Source organism: Gadus chalcogrammus, chromosome 8 (genome assembly GCF_026213295.1).
Source record: "Gadus chalcogrammus isolate NIFS_2021 chromosome 8, NIFS_Gcha_1.0, whole genome shotgun sequence".
Taxonomy (NCBI): Eukaryota; Metazoa; Chordata; class Actinopteri; order Gadiformes; family Gadidae; genus Gadus; species Gadus chalcogrammus.
The window spans coordinates 20,534,518-20,557,717 of NC_079419.1; the positions used below are offsets into that span (position 1 = coordinate 20,534,518).

General features: G+C 47.5%; 2 protein-coding genes across 3 annotated transcripts in view; one reads left to right on the top strand and one right to left on the bottom strand.

Moving 5' to 3' along the window:
- LOC130388283 (importin-13-like) lies at positions 1-19,591 on the top strand. Of its 2 annotated transcripts, none has more exons than XM_056597721.1 (22): positions 1-166; positions 286-395; positions 1,059-1,184; positions 3,748-4,400; positions 4,905-5,045; positions 5,378-5,519; positions 7,007-7,173; positions 7,775-7,895; positions 8,419-8,566; positions 9,188-9,369; positions 10,644-10,670; positions 11,205-11,339; positions 14,643-14,789; positions 15,100-15,180; positions 15,333-15,470; positions 15,585-15,681; positions 15,777-15,829; positions 15,930-15,996; positions 16,214-16,272; positions 16,487-16,576; positions 16,982-17,163; positions 17,812-19,591. In XM_056597721.1, the coding sequence occupies exons 2-22, from the start codon at positions 336-338 to the stop codon at positions 17,903-17,905; spliced, it is 2,910 nt and encodes a 969-aa protein (XP_056453696.1). In that variant the 5' UTR covers positions 1-166; positions 286-335; the 3' UTR covers positions 17,906-19,591. The 2 variants fall into 2 exon arrangements, with proteins under 2 accessions (XP_056453696.1, XP_056453697.1); XM_056597722.1 differs by having other exon boundaries at positions 7-127.
- Positions 19,291-23,200, bottom strand: part of fzr1b (fizzy/cell division cycle 20 related 1b) — a 9,285-nt gene continuing 5,375 nt past the window's right edge. Inside the window, exons 8-14 of the mRNA XM_056597731.1 lie at positions 22,905-22,970; positions 22,432-22,534; positions 22,142-22,323; positions 21,007-21,240; positions 20,783-20,887; positions 20,521-20,613; positions 19,291-19,989 (exon numbers count right to left, since the gene is read on the bottom strand). Of these exons, the coding sequence (XP_056453706.1) occupies positions 19,948-19,989; positions 20,521-20,613; positions 20,783-20,887; positions 21,007-21,240; positions 22,142-22,323; positions 22,432-22,534; positions 22,905-22,970 (825 nt within the window). The 3' untranslated portion in view covers positions 19,291-19,947. The remainder of the gene's footprint in view (positions 19,990-20,520; positions 20,614-20,782; positions 20,888-21,006; positions 21,241-22,141; positions 22,324-22,431; positions 22,535-22,904; positions 22,971-23,200) is intronic.

The following is a 23,200-nucleotide window of genomic DNA, read 5'->3' on the forward strand; positions in this document are numbered from 1 at the left end:
TGGACACTGGACAGAGGAGTGTTCTACCGGATCGCCACCGAGTCAAGTCTCCACCGTGTACCACTTGTGTTGTCTTCTATCGTTGTGTTTGTAGATAATGCCGGAGCCAAAGCAGTAACATAAAAAAGTAATTTGAAAGAACTTATTTGCTCTAATCGCTCCAGAGGTCAGTGTTAACAGACTCGCAATAAATGCAGGGGGAGTTTGTGGGATATGTCCCGTCTCCACAGTCTATTATAACTAAACCATAATGTCTCTCATTCACTTCTTTATTTTCTTAAACAGGGTGTTGAACGGACAGACAGATCACCTACAGTGGTCCTTTACTGCTCCAGATGGAGCCTGTGGGCAATACAGGAGACAGCCCGGGGGAGTTAGTGGTGACGGTCGAGAATGTAAGTTAGAAAGTAACTTCGGGTTTATTATTGCTGCTTTATTTTGATGCTTATGCACACGTGATTTTTAAGCCAGTGGAAAAAACGGGTGGTTATTGAATTAATCATGGACCTTATAGGACCTTATAGCCTACGTATTGTTATACTATGTGCCAAATATATTGTCCATATTGGGCACAATGAATTAGAATGACAGCATTGTTGTTCAACAATTAGATTTGAATATATTATGGGACTTTAAAGTTTGAGCATGCCCGCTACCATGTAATGTGATATCTGGTACACTAAAGCATATGCTGTGCTAATAATAACCCTCCTTATGCTGTCTGGTTAGTTGTTATAAAGAACAACTGCAATTCATGAGTAGGCCTAGTTCACTCCCAGCCCCAGGTTCTGGGTTCAAACCCCATTGTCTGCCTGCCAAGTGTCTAGGCCTCCTTGGGGAAGATTCATAACCCATACCTGCTCATTAATTACAAGTAACAAAAAAGCACTGATGTTGATCTGAAATTATGAAATATTATCCATCAACCGGCCTTTCAAATGCAAATTCCTCCCTACATAACATATTCCACTTCTCATAAACAGCATCCTCCATTTATAAGTCTTTCAGATCCTGTCCAGACCTCACATTGAATGCTTCCCCATATGTGTGTCTCTCAGGCCCTCCAGCAGCTGTACTACGACCCCGACATGGAGCAGAAGAACGCCGCCCAGCGGTGGCTGACACAGGCCCAGGCCTCCCCACAGGCGTGGCACTTCTGCTGGGCTCTGCTGGGCCCCGAAAAGGTCTGTCCCGGAGCTGTCCCCGCAAACACACAAACAGCAAACCACGGACTGCAAGTGTCTTTGTTGTGAGACGCTCCTTCTTGTTGACTGTAGTGGTGAGGGGTTCCTGGGTTACGATCGCCAACGCTGACAGTCTACCTGAAGGGATCCTAACCTTTACTCGCTCCTTAACGACATGAGAATAGGTCACTTTGGTTAAAACAGTCAGCTAGCTTTTTATTACATATTGCTTTTGTATATTATACATTCGATAACATGTGTGCACTTTTAAGGAGCTGCCCATTGCATTGCGTTGTACTTTGTACAATGACAATAAAGCTTTCTATTCTATTCTAAATGACAAAACAGTAGTAGTCTGTTTAGTAATATTGCCTTTTATGTGGCATTGAATGTGCTATATTACAATTACAATTAGGGCATTTAGCAGACGCTTTTATCCAAAGCGACTTACAACGGTTAATGCACACATTGACACACCGACGGCAGAGTCCACCATGCAAGGTGACAGCCAGCTCGTCAGGAGCAGTTAGGGTTAAAGGTTGGGTACGGAATTCGCTTTTTTGGCCATTTTTGCAAAATTACTTGAAATCCTTATCATAACCCGCTTACAGCCACTGAGTCAGAAGTACTGACATGAAAATTAAACTTGTCAATCATCTGTGGAACGGGCAGGGCTCGAAAAACTCCAGCCAATCATTTGGATTGCCACCTCGTTGCATTGGACAGTAAGTACGTCAATCAAACGGTCGTACTGCACTCCCCCTCCCCCGCGCCCCGTGCGCGACCCCTTCGTGCAGTACTCGTGACCCAGAGCTCGTGACCCAGAGCAAGCTCCTGTTTGTATCCTGCGGTAGCTACTGGAACTAGTTAATCCACATTTGGACCTAGCAGTAGAAGACAATTTCCATGGCAGACAAGACGCCACCATCCCCACCACCACCACCACCACCACCACCACCACCACCACCACCAGCAAAGAGAAGGAAAACTCTTTTTCAGAGAGTAATTGATAATAAAAACGCTGAAAGAGAAAAACTGAAATCAAGAATAATCCTAGGCGCTGCTTTTGAACGTTGGCGGCAACTGAAGGACGAGAAGGGTCTAAAAACCGATGCTTGTGTGGCGGTTTACCTAGTTTCAAAGTTTATACCGTTTATACTCGGTAATACCGGTGTTGAGACGAGTGTATTACTCGGTGTGAAAATGTCCACACCGCGGCAACCCTAGTGAAAACCAGGACTTCCAATACAATTATATGAAACAAACATACATTTTCTAAAAGAGTAATGATTTATGTGACCGTTTAATGTTTATAACATCTGGTGCAACCATAGCCGCGAGAACGTATTCTCAGCAGGGGGTGCTGGAAAAAAAAACCCGGCCTGCACTAGACTCGCAACTCGTCACATTGATAAAAAAAGATATATAGCAGCGCAGCTCAATTACACCAGTGCATGCGCGCACAGTTGAAAATCGATCGTTGTGTTCACTTCCTTCACACCATGGTTCACATCCAGCTGCTCACAGAACAAGTTTAGCGCACCACCGCTACCCTCACACTTTTTCATATAACCTTTTTTCAGCACTAGGACATATGAGCATTAAATAAATGCTGCGTCTCAACATGCCTTGGACAGCAGCGAGGATGACTCGCTTTGCCACGGGCCGAAACAGTTCGGAGCGACCACAGCCAGAGCGAACACAGCGGGGCAGAGGAGTGTCAGGAAGTCTTTGGTGTACACATCAGTACGGCCTATTTGCACTACTGTTTAGTGGCAATGCAGAGTTTTATTCTATGCCTTTTTATTTTCGTATATTATTTCAATTAATACAATTTATTTATTCATGAAATCAAGATCTGGTCTTCAAATCTTTTTTCCAAATATAGGTCGTATTACAATGGGGTTTGTGTTTATATTCGGACCAATACGGTACAGCGGACGCTCACATGACGTTAAGCATTTACTGGTGCATAATGTGACGCTTCAGAACCTAAAATCCCGTTTCTCCCCGTTGATACGACAACACATAACCGGCGTTTTCAGAAATCTCCACTTTGGCCGAAGTTTTTAGAAATCATCGTTTTCTGTGATAAGACAGGGCCTCGGACAGGGGGTGTTGCAGCACCCCCAAAACCCCTACTTCCCGCGGTACTGGGTGCAATTTACAGCTGAATGTAGTGGCATGTTGTTAAACGAAAACCTACGCTAGCCTGGCTCGCTCTCGCGCATCTCTGTTCGCGCTCGTGCATGATTGCGCGTCCAGGTACTTGGAATGGGTGGAGTCAGAGTCAGCGTTGAAGGAGAGGGGGTAGGACCATTTGAGTTGTGTATTTTCAAAATCTGCTGGCGTTTCGCAAATCGCGTACCCAACCTTTAAGTGTCTTGCTCCGGGACACATCAACACTCAGCTAGGAGGAGCTGTGGATCGAACTAGCAACCTTTCAGTTACAAGACAGCTGCTCTACCTCCTGAGCTAAGCCGACCCTCTATATCCATAACCTGAATGATAACAGCCCTGTGGCGGCGTGATGCCTGACACTGTCCTCTTCCTGATCACCCAGCTGCCCGAGGTCCAGTTCTTCGGCGCGAGAACGCTCCACACCAAGATCTCCCACCACTGGGCGGACCTCCAGCCCGACCAGCACCCGGGCCTGCGGACCCAGCTGCTCTCCCACGTCCTGCGCTTCTCCTCGGGGCCCAGGATGGTGCTGACCAGGCTGTGTGTGGCCCTGGCCTCCCTGGCCCTCAACCTGGTGCCCCAGGCCTGGCCCAAGCCCGTGGCCGACCTGGTGGGGGCCCTCCAGCCGGAGACAGAGCCCCCCGAGGGGGCCGCGGCTGCCCCCCAGGAGGGCCCCCAGGAGCCTCCTCCCCACGCCCGCTGCCTGGTCCTCCTGGAGCTGCTCACCGTGCTGCCCGAGGAGTTCCAGAGCAGCCGGCTGGCCCAGGCCCGCCGTGCCCAGCTGAGGGAGGCCCTGGCTGGGGAGTGGGCCACGGTGTGTCCCCTGCTGCGGCGGCTCCTCCAGAGCCCGGACTCCCCGGGGCCGGTGAAGCAGAGGGTGCTGCGCTGCCTGTCGGGCTGGACGGCGCTGGGGGTGGCGCTGGAGGAGAGCCGGGGGCTGGTGGAGGACTGCTTCTCGGCGCTAGGCGACGCGGAGCTCTTCGACGCGGCCGTGGAGACCATCGTCACGGTGCTGTCGCAGCCTGACTGCCAGCGGTGAGACGGTGGAACCAGGGGGGGGGACGTGATCATCTCTCCAGCCTTCACTGAGGATCGCTGATGGAGTTACAGTGTTAATGTGTGTTTATGTGTGTGTCTGCGTGTGTGTGTGTATGTGTGTGTCTGCGTGTGTGTGTGTGTGTGTGTGTGTGTGTGTGTGTGTGTGTGTGTGTGTGTGAATGCGTGCGCGCGTGTGTGTGTGTTTGTATCTGCGTGTGCGTGTCCACTTGTGTTTGTGTCTGTGTATCCATGTGTTTGTGTATGCTTCTGCGTGTGCGTGTCTATGTATGTGTGTGTGTGTGTATTCATGTGTGTGTCCATATGTGTGTGTCCATATGTGTGTGTGTGTGTGTCTGCGTGTGTGTGTCTACGTGTGTATGTGTGTGTCCACGTGTGTGTGACTGCGTGTGTATGTGCGTGTCCCTGTGTGTGTGTCTGCGTGTGTATGTTTGTGTCTGCGTGTGTGTGTCTGCCTGTGTGTGTGTGTGTGTGTGTGTCCAGGTGCAGGGCGGCTCTGGGGGGCCTCATCCCCGTGGTGCTTGGGCTCAGGGAGCGGCTGGAGGCGGCGGCGGGGGCCGGGGACATGGAGATCACCCACGGAATCTGTCGCATCGCCGTCGCTCTGGGGGAGACACACTCCAGGTGAACCACACACACACACACACACACACACACACACACACACATACACTCACATGTACACACATGTACACACACACACACACATACACTCACATGTACACACATACGCACACACACATACACTCACATGTACACACATACACACATGTACACACATACACACATGTACACACCTGCACCAATGTACACACACACACACACACACATGAACACACATACACTCTCACACGCATACACACATCTACAAACATACACACAACAAAAGAGATTAGTCCTATTGTAGTTTTGTTTATTAGTGTTAACCTATGGGTGGGGCGGGGTCTTGGCTGCAGGGTGCTGCTGGAGCAGGTCGACCAATGGCAGGACTACCTGGCCCTGGTCAACATGATCCTGTTTTGCACTGGGACCCCTGGCCACTACCCGGTCAGCGAGACCAGCAGCTCCCTGACCCTCACCTTCTGGTACACCCTGCAGGTCAGCAACAGGGCTCAGAGGACGAGCTCCGCTTGGTTCAGAGTCCTTCTCCGTTCAGCTTGTTGTGGTGAAGGAAGGATGTGTAGATTTGACTCATAGTCATCTCTTTGGTTTGGGATTCACCTTAAGGTAGAAAATGTTCTCTAAAGAACCTCATACAATGTAAGGGTATGATGATGAAGATAGGTGATGTTAGGTGATGTCATGGTGATGTCATGGTGATGTCATGGTGATGTCATGGGGATGTTAGGTGATGTCATGGTGATATTAGGAGATGTTAGGTGATGTCATGGTGATGTCATGGTTATGTTAGGTGATATCATGGTGATGTCATGGTGATGTTCGCTGACGTCATGACGATATCATGGTGATGTCATGGTGATGTCATGGTGATGTTAGGTGATATCATGGTGATGTCATGGTGATGTTAGGTGATATCATGGTGATGGCATGTTGATGTTAGGCGATGTCCTTGTGATGTTCGCTGACGTCATGACGATATGGTGATTTCATGGTGAATTCCTGGTGATGTCATGGCGATGTCATGGTGATTTCCTTGTGATGTCATGGCGATGTCATGGTGATGTTAGGTGATGTCCTGGACCAGGACATCACCTAACATCACCATGACATCAACTATCATCACCAGGACTCCTGGTGATGATAGTTGATGTCATGGTGATGATAGTTGATGTCATGGCGATGTCATGGTGATGTCACGGCGATGTCATGTTGATGTCATGGTGATGTCATGGTGATGTCATGGTGATGTTCGGTGATATCATGGTGATGTTCGCTGACGTCAAGACGATATCATGGTGATGTCATGGTGATGTCATGGTGATGTCATGGTGATGTTAGGCGATATTAGGTGATGTCATGGTGATTTCATGGTGATGTCATGGTGATGTTAGGTGATTTCATGGTGATGTCATGGTGATGTCATGGTGATGTCATGGTGATTTCATGGTGATGTCATGGTGATGTTAGGTTATATCATGGTGATGTCATGGTGATGTTAGGTGATATCATGGTGATGTCATGGTTATGTCATGGTGATGTTAGGTGATATCATGGTGATGTCATGGTGATGTCATGGTGATGTTAGGCGATGTCCTTGTGATGTCCGCTGACGTCATGACGATATCATGGTGATGTCATGGTGATTTCATGGTGAATTCCTGGTGATGTCATGGTGATGTCATGGTGATTTCCTTGTGATGTCATGGCGATGTCATGACATCAACTATTATCACCAGGACTCCTGGTGATGATAGTTGATGTCATGGCAATATCATGGCGATGTCATGGTGATGTCATGGTGATGTCATGGCGATTTCCTTGTGATGTCATGGCGATGTCATGACATCAACTATTATCACCAGGACTCCTGGTGATGATAGTTGATGTCATGGCAATATCATGGCGATGTCATGGTGATGTCACGGTGATATCATGGTGACGTCATGGCGGTGTTGCGTGTTCAGGACGACATCATGTCCCTGGAGGAGGAGAGGCAGGCGCTGTACCTGTCGGTGTACAGGGAGGTGTACGTCCGGCTGGTGGAGGTGCTGCTGCAGAAGGCCCACTACGCCCCCGAGGAGGAGTACGCCTCCTGGAGCGCCGACGACAAGGAGCAGTTCAGGACCTACAGGTCAGACAGAAGGAGGTCCCCGGGGAGAGGGGCGCGCCTCAATGGGTTTTATTAGTAAGGTGGAGAGTGGATCAGAAGACACTGTTTACGGGGTTACTGACACTAACTTATAGTTAAAAAGACTGTGTGGTTCCGGAAATAAAAGTCCAGTTATTTTTCTCCATTGAGGTTTTGATTAAAAGCCATAATGTCGTATCATTTAATTAACCAAAACGTTATATTGTGGATCGACGGTATTTGCTCCTGCAGAAGCCACGAGTTAAAAAAGTAACTTCTACTTTTTAGAAAAACATGATTTTTCGCGAAAATCCCCATAATCCTAAAGCGTCACACAATGTCTTTGATTGGTGGAGCTCTTTGCTCTATTTGGATGCATTCCTTTTTAGGAGCGTTAAGTTGTTAGAGCATCTGCTCAAGGATGCCTGGTCAACTATGGACACCGGGAATTTAACCCATTACCTTTCCACTAGGAGCCATCCTGACCATGTGTTATGTAATATCAATTTGGTTGTTTTATCAAATTTTTACTGATCATTTTCAGGATATACAAAACATGCGTGAACCTTGTTGTGTGTGTGGTGTGTGGTGTTGTGCGTTGCAGAGTGGACATCTCCGACACCCTGATGTATGTGTATGAGATGCTGGGGGCGGAGCTGCTCAGCAGCCTGTACGAGCGGCTGGGCGGCCTGGTCCTGGGCCCAGGGCGGGGGGCCGCCTGGCAGGTAGCGCCTCACCACCACCCATACACACTGTACAGTGAGCCATCCATACACACTGTACAGTGAGCCATCCATACACACTGTACAGTGAGCCATCCATACACGCTGTACAGTGAGCCATCCATACACACTGTACAGTGAGCCATCCATACACACTGTACAGTGAGCCATCCATACACGCTGTACAGTGAGCCATCCATACACACTGTACAGTGAGCCATCCATACACACTGTACAGTGAGCCATCCATACACACTGTACAGTGAGCCATCCATACACGCTGTACAGTGAGCCATCTATGGATATCTGAACTACATGTCATGCATAGTGGTAACACAGTGGTGACACATTTTACATTAATAGAAATGTATAGTATAAGTATTTACTTGTTTATTTTAAATGTGATTTTTCACCTGAGTTTGAATGATCTTTTTTGTATACTCGTATACTTAAATGTTTCAGTATTTATACATATCAAGTTAAAAATAGTTCAAATGTAAAGCCATTTGTGTACTGTGATCTTCAGGACATTGAGGCCCTGCTGTTCGGCTTCCAGTCCATCGCCGAGACCATCGATGTCAACTACTCTGACGTCATCCCTGGCCTGATCGGCCTGCTGCCTAGGATCAGCATCAGCACCGTCCTGCTGGCCGACACCGTCATGTACACCATCGGTAGGCCCACACCTTCAGTACACCATTGGTAGGCTGACACGTCACTACACCATCGGTAGGCCAGACACCGTCACTATACCATCGGTAGGCCAACACTGTCAGTACACCATCGGTAGGCCAGACACCATCGGTAGACCAGAGGTCAGCTTCATCATACCTCATACCTCATACCCCACATCGAGCAGGACACATCAATCATTCAGCACTATGGCCGCCACATGAATGAACTTTGTGTCTGTCACACCTCTGTTCAGTTGAGGTCATCCTTAGCATCTTGCTAGCATCCGATCAACACAGTTTTCCCTGGTAAGTGATGACATTATTCTTTGTACACTAGCTGCATTAACATAGACACTTCTGATCCGATTAGAAGTGTCTATGTAAACGCGGCACTGTCTGTTCTATTTCATCTCTGCCATGCCTACGTTCTTATAACTAGTTATGATAACATAACTATCGTTTTGTGATGTTATTACGTTGTGAACACGGCCTGTGAAGCACATGTAGCGGCGAGTTGACTTGATACTGTCGATGTCGGGATCAGATTCTTTATTCTCTATACTCCTGGGTCCTAACCCCATCCCCACCCCCCCTGACCTGGCCTGCCCTCGTGCCCCCCAGGCTCCCTGGCCGAGTGGCTGGCAGACCACCCTGTGATGCTGGTCAAAATATTACCCATGGTGCTTCAGGGGCTGGCCAAGCCGGAGCTGTCAGTCTCCAGCGTCTCCACCCTGAAGAGGATCTGCCGCGAGTGTCAGCACGACCTGGCGCCCTACGCCCACGACATCATCCGCGTGTCACAGGTACACACACACAGAGGCCCCTGAGGGCCCCTGGCTGACTCTGCCCCTGAGGGCCCCAGGCTGACTAGACCTCTGAGGGCCCCAGGCTGACTAGATCTCTAAGGGCCCCAAGCTGACTAGACCTCTGGGGGGCCCAGGCTGACTAGACCTCTGGGGGCCCCAGGCTGACTCCGCCCCTGGGGGCCCCAGGATGACTCATCCCCATTCGTCTTGTCTTTCCTCCTGTTTTCATTTCAAAGGAGGTGTCACGTTAAAATTGTACCGGGGGCGAAAATTGTACCGGCCTACGTCATCGTTTGTTTACATCCTGACAACCTGCCCTGCAACAGACGACGCGATGCAGAAAACATGTTTCCAAACGACGAAATAACATAATACAGATAGCGGATCGCTATCTGAATTATGATATATAGCGATAACACTTGTATTTGTATTGTATTTAATTGTTTAATCGAAACAATAAAGAAACTTGACCGCGAAACGGGCGATCGCGTCAAATGACGCGTCAAATCACGTAGGAAGGTTCTTGAACATTCTAGACTATGAAACCTGCTTAAAACACTCAGTTTACTAGCTAATTCGATTAAACAATTCAATACAATGCAAATATAAAGTAAAAACAAGTGTTTTCTAGCGATCCGTTATCTGTATTATGTTTCATTAACCCTCCTACGTCATTTGACGCGATCGCCCGTTTCGCGGGCAAAACATTTGTCATTTGACGCGATCGCCCGTTTCGCGGGCAATTTTTTTTATTGTTTCGATTAAACAATTAAATACAATACAAATATAAAGTAAAAACAAGTGTTATCGCTATCCATCATAATACAGATAGCGATCCGCTATCTGTATTATGTTATTTCGTCGTTTGGAAACATGTTTTCTGCATCGCGTCGTCTGTTGCAGGGCAGGTTGTCAGGATGTAAACAAACGATGACGTAGGCCGGTACAATTTTCGCCCCCGGTACAATTTTAACGTGACAGCGGCTGTGCTAAAGAAAGTATTCCAGTATTGGTTTGCATTGGTGGGTCTTTTAACTAAGGTAGATATTGTACACACACACACACACACACACACACACACACACACACACACACACACACACACACACACACACACACACACACACACACACACACCAACACATTCTAGACAAAAACAGGGAAAGATGGCATGGAAGAGAGAGAGATATGAGGGGATTATGACAATTACGAGAGACATACAGGTAGTAATGGATTCTATTGTTCACTCAGCTCACTTTCTCTGTCTACAGGATGTTCTGCTGAGGGACATCCATAAGGTCAGTATACAGACTTCAACACACAGCACTGCTGGACTGTATATTGTAGATAGGAAACATTGTAATGATTATATCGTATGTTTAGGTCTCTTCTCTCTTTCTCTCTGTGGTATGTGTTTTGTGCATTTGTGTGTGCTTTATGCGTACATGTGTATGTGCTTGTGTGTGTGTGTGTGTGTGTGTGTGTGTGTGTGTGTGTGTGTGTGTGTGTGTGTGTGTGTGTGTGTGTGTGTGTGTGTGTGTGTGTGGTGTGTGTGTGTGTTTGTGTGTGTGTCTGTGTGTGTGTGTGCCGTGTATATGCTGGCGTGTGTGTGTGTGTGTGTGTGTGTGTGTGTGTGTATGTGTGTGTGTGTGTGTGTGTGTGTGTGTGTGTGTGTGGTGTGTGTGTGTGTGTGTGTGTGTGTGTGTGTGTGTGCTTGTGTGTGTGTGTTTGTGTGTGTGTGTGTGTGTGTGTGTGTGTGTGTGTGTGTGTGTGTGTGTGTGGTGTGTGTGTGTGTGTGTGTGTGTGTGTGTGTGTGTGTTGTGTGTGTGCAGAGCAGCCAGTGCATGTGGCTGATGCAGGGGGTGGGCTTCCTGCTGTCCTCCCTGCCGGTGGAGGCGGTGCTGGGCAGCCTGCAGGCCTTCCTCAGCCCCCACATCCAGAGGCTGGACTCTCTGGCCCAGCAGCAGGTACACAACTCAAATGTTATACCCTTCTATTTATACAGTCATTTTTTTTCTAACCCTATTTTATTGTGTATAATTTATTGATTTATTATTACAAATAATTGTATTTTTGGAGATTAAATGTATTTAAAGCCTTTTTAAAATACATATGCTAAACAAAAATCTACAAATTCATTTATTCCGATTTTTACTTTTAGGATTAGTATTATTATTAAGCAGGTAAGATTCTGCCATCACTTGGTGTCGTGGCAATCTTCGCAATAACAAGCAAGGGTACGCTCTCTCTCTTCTCTCTTCTCTGTCTCTGTCTAGGTTTCTCTTCTTTAAAACGCACGTATATACACCACACCGAAACTCGCCTTAAACATAACGGCTCCGCCATCGACACACGCGCAGGTTAGAACACACGCCCACGCACACACACCGCAGCGACACTCGCCCAGGTAAGACGTTATGTTTTATAAACATAACGGCTCTGCCACTTACACATGCGCAGTTAGGAATACACTCGCACGCGCACACACCCCATCGACACATTCGCCCAGGTAAAACGTTATGTTTTTAAACATAATGGCTCCGCCGTCGACAAACTCTCCCAGGTAAGACGTTCTGTCTATAGATTGTAGAAATTGCGATAATAGACGGGAAGAGACAATTTCTGACCTCGACAAGCAAAGGCAGGTCCTTCATTTTGTCATATAAAAACCGTTGAATTCAAAGATCGCGCCGTCCGGCATACTAACACACAGGTGTATAACACAACGAAAACATGTCAATAACACAGTATGGTGAATTATGTCTATAGAGTCCACCACAAGACTACTCTTTATTGTTGTAATGTAATATTACTCATCTCCTTGGCCTCCCAAAATGTCTTTACTCTTTGCTGCTCAAACTTAATATTACTCTTCTCCTTGAGCCTCCCGAAATGTCTTTAGATATTGATATCCCCCTTCCCCCTGCGGACTGTTTTAGTTGTTTTATTTTTCTTCTTTCTTTGTTTTGTGTGTATGCTATGTGTAACTGTGGGCTACTACTGCCTGTCTTGGCCAGGACACTGGAAGAGATGTTTAATCTCAATGACGATTATTATAATCAACTAACCAATAGTAGTCTTGCATTTTAAAATGTCAATGCACTTTTCAGCCCTGAATAACAGTAAAAGCTATTTAATAACTGATTTAAATGCATACTATACTACACTATCCATTGCACAATAATGTGATTAAATGCTCACACCCTAGCTGCTTTCAGACATATGTGTAAGTCCTGATATTCCCCTGATGGGCCGTATGTGTGAACAACATATCCTGACATTTGTTATTATATTATGCATTCAGAAATTTGTTACATTATCGACTGGGGTGTCCACATTATGCTATGGGTTTAACTTCAACTAGATGTTTCAACGCGTGCGGGAAAACTCTAGCAGGAATAATAACCGATATCTAACAACACTGAAGCATCATACCTAACTTTTACAAAACACAAAAACATTATAAAACAGCTTTGCACATAATGCATCCTGGGAAACATGAGCATAAACTTTGAAACCCCGTCGCTATACTCCCACCAGCATGTCACCTGTCCTCAGCCGACAATCAAAGGGAAGCCATCCCTGAAGCCTGCAAACACACTTGGTGACAGGCCCTGGTTCGCCATGTCCGTTTGGACCAGCACTCTTGTTGGAGGAACTGAGCACGGTTAGCTGGGCTGGTCTGCAGGGCTTTCAAGAGGCGGTAAGGTGCTAAGCGGTCCCGATGCAGAACCACAACCAGCCCCCTGACACACATCTTCACTTGGTACAGAACATCTGGAAGCTGCTCCAACCCCTCACAGTGCTCGACCCACAGGCTAGGAGTTCTGGGGAGATACCCTTCTTCCCGGTTGGGTTATAGATCCACAGCTCCTCTCCAGCAGTGAAGGGACAATGTGTGTCATCGGCCCGTTTTGCTGTTCCTGGTGCTGCCGGCAGAAGTGGTGTGCCTCCACCAGACTTTGTTGGATGTCCCGCAGGTACTTAAAGCCAGGTATCGTGGGAAGATCTGTGCCTGAGGGTGTGCCAGGAGGTAAGTCTACATTGGTCTGCAGCTTTTCCCAAACATGAGAGTGGCCGGTGTACACCCAGTACTTTCTTGCACAGGTGACGGGTACATGTGATTCGGCCATGTTTTCGACCAGTCTGTCACTCTGGCTCGACCTGTCGCATTGTGGCCACTTGGGGAGTCGTTCCGTCTCGCTGAGTGTCTGCAGCCCTCGCTGGGACATCAGGGGCCTCGGGCTCCTTGATGCTGAGTAGCCAGGTCAGGGAAGCGTGATATGTGCACAGGAGTAAGGACTGAGTGGCAGGGACGAAAGTGATGGAGAGCCACCACCACTGCCAGAAGCTCACGTTGACAGTAGTATGCTCAGAACGGCTCAACACATGACTGTAATAGGCCACTACTCCCTCGCCTCCGTCCCCCAGAGGGACGGAGGACTACCCCCAACTCCCACATTACTGCCATCAGTGTCCCCGATGAAACGACACCAAGGATAAGGGGCTAAGGGCCAAGATGGATGCGGTGGTCTGGGTGGCACGGAGCTGGGCCAAGGCGGCTATACAGTTGTCTTCCCATTTGAACCTCCAGCCCTTGTCAGAGAGGTGTTGTAGGAGGGCTGGCGATGGAGGCAATGTCCTGGACGAAACGTCGGTATTACCAGGGGAGAGCTAGAGCAGCTGCCAACTGGCCATTTCCTTACCACTTCCACCTTGGCAGGATCAGTATCCACCCCCTCTGCGTTGACTCAATGGCCCGAGAACTCAGACTTGCGCTGGAGGAGGTTTTCTTGGGGTTTAGGCTGTGAGCAAGCATCCTTTCCATCATCATCTCAAATGTGATGGGGACATTGCAGAGGCCATCATGCGAAACAACCAACGCCTTGGCCGATGGTGACATCTGTTCTGGGTCTGGCTTCTGGTGCCAGCCTCACCTGCCAGTAACCGCACCGTAGATCAGGTGGGCTGAACCACCGGGACCCTGCGATTCTTCTGTCGAAGGGTAGAAGGATCTCCCCGAATGCGCCAAATGAAATCTTCAATCTGTCTGAGCTCGTTCTCGTATCCCCCTGATAATGTCCTCTTCCCTTCTGGGATTCTGGTGATCACAAGTTCTGACACCAATTTGGCGATCAGGGAAGTATGACTCAATGGTGTGTGCCGAGTCTCTTTATTTATCAGCATAACTGAAAGGTTTAGTCTTATTGAACATGACAATGAATACTGCGGTTGACAAACTCTCTCTCTCTATCTCTCTCTCTGTGCAGCCCTGTCCATCCAGCAAGCCGTCCATCATACACATTCTGGGGTTGTTGTCGAGTCTCTTCACCACGCTAGACATCAACAGACATGCACCGAGCCTGGAGACAGCTGTCCCTGCACCCCCCACACCCCCCCAGGCCCCCCACAACCCGGTGAGCACAACCTCAACTCATCTGCTGCGACCAGACCAAAGCTTTGGCCAAACTGACTACAAAGGCCTTGAGTTTGATCTTTTTCCTTTTTTAACCACATATTCCAATTGCAAAGAAAAAACAAAAGAAAAACTTAGCTTGATATTATTTCAAATTGCAAGATTGTATAATGGCTTCATTTAATTTTAAGCCAAATCCACGTCCGTATCCACAGCCACAAAACATCAGACTTCCATCAGATGTATGTCGTGTCATGTCTTATCAGCACAAAACCCACAAGCTAGATGGTGTGTGTGTGTTCTGGATCCAGGTGGTGGTCGTGTTACAGCAGGTGCTCACGCTGATCCAGAACATCCTCAGTAAATGGCTCAACGACTCTGAGGTGGTGGAGGTATGTGTGTATGTGTACAGGTATGTGTCTGTCAATGTTTATTTATGTATATGAGACCAGAGACAGCTACAAGTTAATCTGGTTGCTAACAACAAGTTAGGTTGTTGTTGCTGAAATAGTAAAGGGTATGTGCCCTACTTCTGTCCCTCCAGGCCGCGTGCGGGGTGTTTGAGAAGTCTGTGCGAACGTTGCTTCATGGTTTCGGCCCCATGGTGCCTCAGCTCAGCGCCATGCTGGGCCAGATTTACTGTACCTACCCACAATCCTCAGCTCTGGACCTCACGCGCCAGGTAGGCCAGTTCTTCTTGAAAACACAGGGGTTCGTGATTGGGCCATGGCCTTTGGTATCCTGTCTGAACTAGTTCTCCATACATTAAATACTTGATGGGTGTGTTTTATTCTAGATGGTTCACATATTCGCTGCAGAAAGGGAGTTCTTCAGCCCCGTCCAGGACCTCGTCAAAGTGTTGACATCCGCTACGCTCGCCATTTTCCAGCAAGGTAATAAAAGATGGGGACAGATACTATCTGTGATTATAACATGTTCTATTCCATTCTGCCTTTATTGATCTTTGATCATTCATGTCCTGCTTCAGGCCCAAGAGACCACCCCGATATTGCGGACTCATTCATGCAGCTGCACGCCCAGGTGTTTCTCCGCGTCTACTTTTAACTGAGTTGTATTAACGGACTGCGAGTCTCTAATGGTTTTACAAACAAAACCTTGATTTACTTTACTCCTTTTTTAGATTTTCAAAAGGAAGCCTGATTTTTACCTCTCTGAACATCTGGATGTTAGCTCACTGTTCTGCTGCGGTGAGTGTTTCAACATAGAGCTATTTGTCCCTTCTGTTACACATTTCAAGGACACAGTTGAACACATGAATCGATATTTTTACCATAGCTATTCAAGCTCTGAAGAAGATTTTCTCAATAAGTTGAAGAAGTTGCCATTGGTCAATAGCAACGAATACTGTGTTGACTTTCTGCCGTTCAATCCATCCTAACAAATGTGTTATTGTCTCTTGTTCAGGAGTGATGTTTCTTAAATGTCCTGAAGCAGGCACTGTGCGATCGGCCAGTTTGTTCTTTGTAAGTCAGAGCATGTTGAAGAGTGAAATGTAGATTATTACTGTCTACGAAGTACAAGACTGTGCTGAAAAGACATTGTACATCATCAATAATATGCTGTTGTATATGAACATTATGTCTTTGTGAATTAATATGTGACACCATAGGCTGTAGTATATGTTGTTTATATGCAGGATGTGTTGTTTATATGTAGGATGTGTTTTATGTCCCCCAGACGGAGTTGTTCCCGCGGTTTAAAGACCTCCCAGCCGTTGGCGCGGTGGTGCTGAGCGAGGGAAGGTTGCTGGTGCAGACCCTACTGCAGGTGAACTAGCGCCCCCCCGGGGGAAGGCCCAGAACACAGTCTGGGTTCACGACATCAAGGTTTAGGCATTTTCAAAAGTTCTGTCTCGTTAAAAGGTGTCCTATAGAACTTACATTTAATTAAGATTTAATTGAACTTTACACTTAACAAATCTATGACACTGTAAAGCCCCTAGAAATATACAATGATCTCAAAACAATAGCCTAACTGAGATGGATAATTGTATTGATAAAGAGTAACTGTCTCGTTAAAGTACCTTTAGGAGTATAATTATCTAGAAAAGTGATAACATAATTTTCCACTTTTAGCATACTGAATGCATCGTTCTCGTTAAGGTTGAGCATGTCCTTAAGTTAGGGTTAAGTCCCCTGATCTTCTCTCTGGATGGCCCCTGCTCCCCTGCAGGCGGTGGGAGGCGAGGCCCCCCGGAGCCTGGGGGACCACTTCTCCGAGGTGTTGTTCAGCATGAACAGGAACTGTGTGGGCCTGCTGGCCCGGTGGCTGGAGGAGACCCTTCAGGACCCCACCTTCCCCTCCACCCTTGTCTCCGTCCAGCAGAAGGACGCCTTCCGCCAGCGGCTGCTCAGGTACGTGTTCCCCACCACCGTCGCTCTCTGGGCTCTGCTGCTTCTCACTGTTTGATTGGGCTCTCAGGCCTCGTCTGGTTGTTCCTCCGTTACAGTAGACCTACAGAAGGTCTGGTCATTCTATTTTTGAAGTCCTAAAACAAGCAAGGGACCCGAAACAAGTGATTGTCTGTCCTCCAGGGAGCAGCACAACTGACCTGGTTCATGTTATTGTGATGTTCTGTCCGTCTGTCCTCCAGGGAGCAGCCCAACTGACCTGGCTCATGTTATTGTGATGTTATGTCCGTCTGTCCTCCAGGGAGCAGCCCAACTGACCTGGCTCATGTTATTGTGATGTTATGTCCGTCTGTCCTCCAGGGAGCAGCCCAACTGACCTGGCTCATGTTATTGTGATGTTATGTCCGTCTGTCCTCCAGGGAGCAGCCCAACTGACCTGGCTCATGTTATTGTGATGTTATGTCCGTCTGTCCTCCAGGGAGCAGCCCAACTGACCTGGCTCATGTTATTGTGATGTTATGTCCGTCTGTCCTCCAGGGAGCAGCCCAACTGACCTGGCTCATGTTATTGTGATGTTATGTCCGTCTGTCCTCCAGGGAGCAGCCCAACTGACCTGGCTCATGTTATTGTGATGTTCTGTCGGTCCTCCAGAGAGCAGACCAACAGGCGCCAGGTGAAGGATGTGGTGAAGGAGTTCTCCCTGCTGTGCCGTGGACAGCAGGGTGTTGGATACTCCACCCAGTAGTGAACTCCTCCACCCCCTGATCACCTCAACCCTTCCTCTGCACTCTCTTCCCAGTACTGGACTCCTCCTGGAAGCCTTTTTCTCCAAGGGTAAAACACTGTGCTCATTTTGAGATATTAAGACCGTTTGGATCTTCATGGAGTCATCGTCAGAGAGCTTCAAGATGGCCGTCAACCTGTGAAGAAAAGGGCGTCTTCTACAAGAGCAGTTTCCTGGCGAAGACAGAAAGGTCATGATGCTCCTGAGAACTATTTAATCAAGGATGTATTCACAAAGGTTTGCCAGAGCTCCGGTAGAAGACAAACGTCTCTGGAGTTGTGGGGAGGATGAAGGAATAACAGGGTGGGTCAATATACTGAAGAGTTTCTGAACGTGTGAATATAGGGCGGCATGTGGCTGAGGAGGTAGAATGGGTTGGCTGGTAACCAGAAGATAACTAGTGTCGCGTGTCGAGGTGTCCCTGAGCAAGACGCCTCTACCTGACTCCTCCCGACGAGCTGGCTGTCGCCCTGCGTGGTGCATGCATCGGTGAATGTCAGGCAATATTATAAAGCGCTTTGAGTAGCCACTGGTTAGAAAAGCACTATAGAAATGCAGTCCATTTACTGAACTATTCATGAAAGAGCTTGTTTTGAGGAGCTTGTGCTACGGGGTCTTCTCTGTCCTCTCAACCCAACTACTGGGTTGTTTTTTTTGTTTAACTGTTTTTAGATTTTTTCATAAATTAATATAAACATATAGTTATTACCAATATATGGTTTGAATGACTTTGTAAAAAAGTCTGACATCATGTAAAACTAACTAACCCTCCCCTCCCAGCCCTCGCCCCTTGTCCATTTTTGTCAAAAAGTGCTTTGCCGTCCTCCCAATTATAAAATAAAAGTTAGATATTTAAAAAACTATAAGATATTTTAGTTTTAAAAGTAGTAGCTAGCGATTCCAAGCTAACCTGAACAATTTTAAATTCAGCAGTCTCTAGCTAAACCACAGGGTTTAAAAAATATATATGTTTAATATTGACTGACAAAGCCAAAGAGGAATGCTATTTGAGTACTGGCATCTGTCCCTGAACTGTGTACAACAGGAGGAGAGGAGATTCTACCTAGCATCACAGGATGTTGATGCAGCATGCTGTGACTGAACAAGTGTTGCATTAATAAAGACTGAATATTGAGCCATATCAAATGAAGAGGATGCACATGTTTATGTATAAGTATGTTGGTTGAAATGGACTATGTGTAGGAATTTCACAGACATACATTTCTTGAAATTGCCAATATATATGACCAGGTTATAATTTAAGTTTATAAATGAGTCATTCCCAGCCTGCGTTGCGTAGCACAGCCTGGGCGCTGGTGGTTCTGTTATATTTCAACCAGGACTGATTTACTGGAAAAAGGGAAGGAAGGGACAGAAAATAACAACTAAAAATGTTCTTTCATAAGTGTTTCATTAGTTTGATTTTGGATAATATTAGGTTACGATCGTTCTTGTCTATCCCCGTGGAGATGGATTCTTACAGACAATGCTTTTAAGTCACAGACACAGACACAAAAGAGCTCAGTGTTTGCAGCCGTGTGTGCAGCTGTGCATGGTGCAGATGTTTATTCATTGTGGTTGTGTTGATTGACGTGCCACAGAACATACCAGAAAACATGATCAGAAGCACAGTGTTAAAAACATTACATGTCTTTTCGAGACTTAATGACATGATGTCAAATCATGATTTCCAGATTCATGATTTCATTTTCATGATGCAGCTCTCTTAGACATGACAACTAACTGATGAAATTATAAAAAAAAGAAAGAGTTTTTCCATCACGACCACAACAGAGCAGGAAGGTCTTCTGAGAGGCGGACGTGGCTGAAGTGGTGGAGCCTCCAGGGTTCTTTCAAAATAAAAGTCTTGTGGAAGTGAGGTCAGGTGCATGGAGAAGGTTTCCTTGGGACACAGAAGGGCTCTAGTAGTGCAGTAGAATGGTGGTCTGTGTGTGTCTGGGGTCTGTGTCTCCTACTGAGAAGGTCCTGGCCCCACCATGGGACTATCGTATTCTGGTGAACAGGTTCAGCACCGACTTGGACTCCTGAAAAACAAATAATATATAATATAAATATAATACTTATACAACCAAATAATATACATAAATATGATACTTATATAACCAAATAATAGACATATATAATAATTGTATAATTAAAGGATAAAGATAAATATAAAACTTATATAAAAAAATTATATACATTAATAGAATACTTGTATGACAAAATAACACATATAATACTTATATACTCAATATAGGATAAACAAATATAACATAAAATGATATTCAAAAATATAATACTGAATATACATAATATAATACTTTCCGGCATGCAAATAAAGGAAAGTGAATGAGTTGTTTGCTAGAACTGCCTGTATGTCCTGTATCTTGGTGCATTATGTTTTACTATAGACTAAACATGTGCTGTACCTTGGTGTTTAACAGTAGACTAAACATGTGCTGTACCTTGGTGTTTAACAGTAGACTAAACATGTGCTGTACCTTGGTGTTTAACAGTAGACTAAACATGTGTTGTACCTTGGTGTTTAACAGTAGACTAAACATGTGCTGTACCTTGGTGCAGCGTGTTTTACTGAAGACGTTCCAGAATCGCAGCGTCTCGTCTCCGGCTCCGGTGACGATGGCCTCCCCGTCTGGGGACACAGCCTGGGGGGGGGGGGGGGGGGGGGGGGTAATTTGATGAATCATGATTATCAAATCTGCAGAATGTGACAAACACTGCACAGATAGAATGGAAAATCCATCAATCTGTCTTTTCCAATTTTTTGGAAAACATCATTTGATTTGGATTGTAGGCGGTCCCAGTGAAACTCACCAGGTACAGCACTCTGTAGGAGTGTCCTGTGAGCTTGGCCACTTGGGTCAGTGAGGGGTACTTCCACACCAGGATCTGGTTCTGAGAGTAGCCATGTGTGCTGACCTGGGGGCAAACACAGAGGTGTTTGATGCCTACACGGGACATTGAACCCCCTACCTTTTGGCTGGGAGTCAACCCCTCCTAGCCTGTGTGTGTGTGCGTCGGTGTGTGTGTGTCCTCACCAGCTCGTTGGCGTGCTTGGACCAGGCCAGGTTGCAGACCTGGGAGCCCGTGTCGGTGCTCTGCAGCGGCTGGCCCGTGAGCGTGTTCCAGAAGCGCAGGCAGCGGTCGGCCGTGCCCCCGCCCGAGGCCAGCAGGCCGTGCTGGTGCGGGGACCAGGCGATGGCCTTCACCGCTGCCAGGTGGTCGCTGTACTGCTGCATGGGCAGCAGGCTGGAGCTGTTCCACACCAGCAGCTGGAGGGGAGACGGCGGAGCACTTTACCACGCCTGCTTCACCTCATCGTCAGGAATCACCGAACACCTCAGAGGTACGCCCTCTAGTGGTGACCGCTCATTTCCAAAGTGGAGCTCAATGCGAGAACAGACACATTTAAAGACAGACACATCGAGTCACATATTGCACATCTTTCCAATATCTGATAATGATGAGCAATGATACTGTTTGTTAATGCTATTTAGTTCTTTAGGACTGTGGTTTTTAATCTGTTGGTCGCAAGCCGTAAGTGCGTGATCAAGTGGATTGTGCGATCCAAAATCATTTTATGTCGTGCTTGGATGCCTCGTCGAATGTTTGAGGGATCGAACCCAGAACCTCTTTCTAGCTGGGTTCATTTTTAGTGTTAATAACTGCATTTGGGGGTACTACTAGAAGGAGGTTACATTCCTGTATGTTTAAAATAACCCTTGTTATTTTCACACTGTTCATCTCTGCAAAACCAATTTCAACGTCTTTCAAAATCGGCAGTAGCCTGTCTGCTGTGATTGGTTAACACGCCCACTCAGTTGCGATTGGTCGAACGCTTTGCGCGTGCGTCTGTAAATTCACACCCCCGAGAAGTTGCAAACATTGCGGGTAGCCGGGAGGCGGGACTTCTGCACTTCAGCCCCGCCCACTACACAGTCTGAAAACACACTAATACAGAGGCAAGGCTTGAGCGCAAACAAGCTGTTTCACGCACTTATTGAGGGGCGTTATCGTGGGCCGAATACCCCCCCCTCGCTCAGACTTGGATCTTTCTAGCTAAGCAGACGGAAACATGTATACGTACGTCGCATAACGGTCTAAAGCAAAGGTAGAAGTAGAAGTAGCGTGATATCACCCCTTCAACCCACTAGTTCTCCTCTCTGCCCCCACCTTGTTGTCGTTGCCCCCTGAGGCCAGGTGCTGGTGGTCCGGGGACCACTTCAGCCCGCAGACCTCCTGGCGGTGGCCCTGCAGCCTCCGCTCGGCCCCTGGGGGGCTCCGCACGTCCCGCTGCAGGATCACCCGGTCCCTGCTGCCCGACGACAGCTGCTCGCCGTTCCACGCCAACGCTCCTGGACCGGTGGGGGGAGGGGGGGGTCAGAGCCGTAGTGGTCAACCATCCGTCTCCCCCTGGGTCTCACTGGTATCAACTGGTGCTAACTGGTCTGGCCGTCACTGACCTACGCGTGCGGAGTGCCCCTCTAGGCTGCTCAGCTTCCTCCCGCCGGCGGCGTCCCAGATCTGGACGTAGCCCTTGTGTGTTCCCACGGCAACCAAGCTCCCCTGCAAGCACCACACACACACACACACACACACACACACACACACACACACACGCACACGCACGCACACGCACGCACACACATGCACACATGCACACGTGGAACAGCGGAGGCAATCATAAATATTTTTTCTTACACTCTCTTCTTTCTCAGTCGCACCTTCACTCACTCACTCACTTACTCGCTCTCTTTCAGGTCCTCCCTCTCTCACTCACTCGCCCATGCTCTCATTCAGGTCCTCTCTCTCTCACTCACTCACTCACTCACACATGCTCTCTTTCAGGTCCTCTCTCTCGCACTCACTCGCCTCCCTCACAGGTCCTCTCTCTCTCACTCACTCACAGCTCCACTCTCCCTGTCCGTCAGCTCACCCTCTCGTTCCAGCAGACAGACGTCACTGAGTCCCCGTCCACAGAGAGGTCACAGAGTCTGGTCACCTGACCATCATCAACACACCAACATTCACAATGTTAGGGCTTATCAAACATTAACAAGCTAACATTCATGATGTTAGGGCTTATCAAACATTAACACGCTAACATTCACAACGTTAGGGCTTATCAAACATTAACACACTAACATTGACAATGTTAGGGCTTATCAAACATTAACACGCTAACATTCACAATGTTAGGGCTTATCAAACATTAACACACTAACATTCCCA

Coding starts and splice junctions, on each gene's coding strand:
- LOC130388283 (XM_056597721.1), top strand. CDS start 336: ATGGAGCCTGTGGGCAATACAGGAGACAGCCCGGGGGAGTTAGTGGTG. Junction 7,896..8,418: donor GGCGGGGGGCCGCCTGGCAG/GTAGCGCCTCAC, acceptor TGTGATCTTCAG/GACATTGAGGCCCTGCTGTT. Junction 15,997..16,213: donor TAGCTCACTGTTCTGCTGCG/GTGAGTGTTTCA, acceptor TCTCTTGTTCAG/GAGTGATGTTTCTTAAATGT.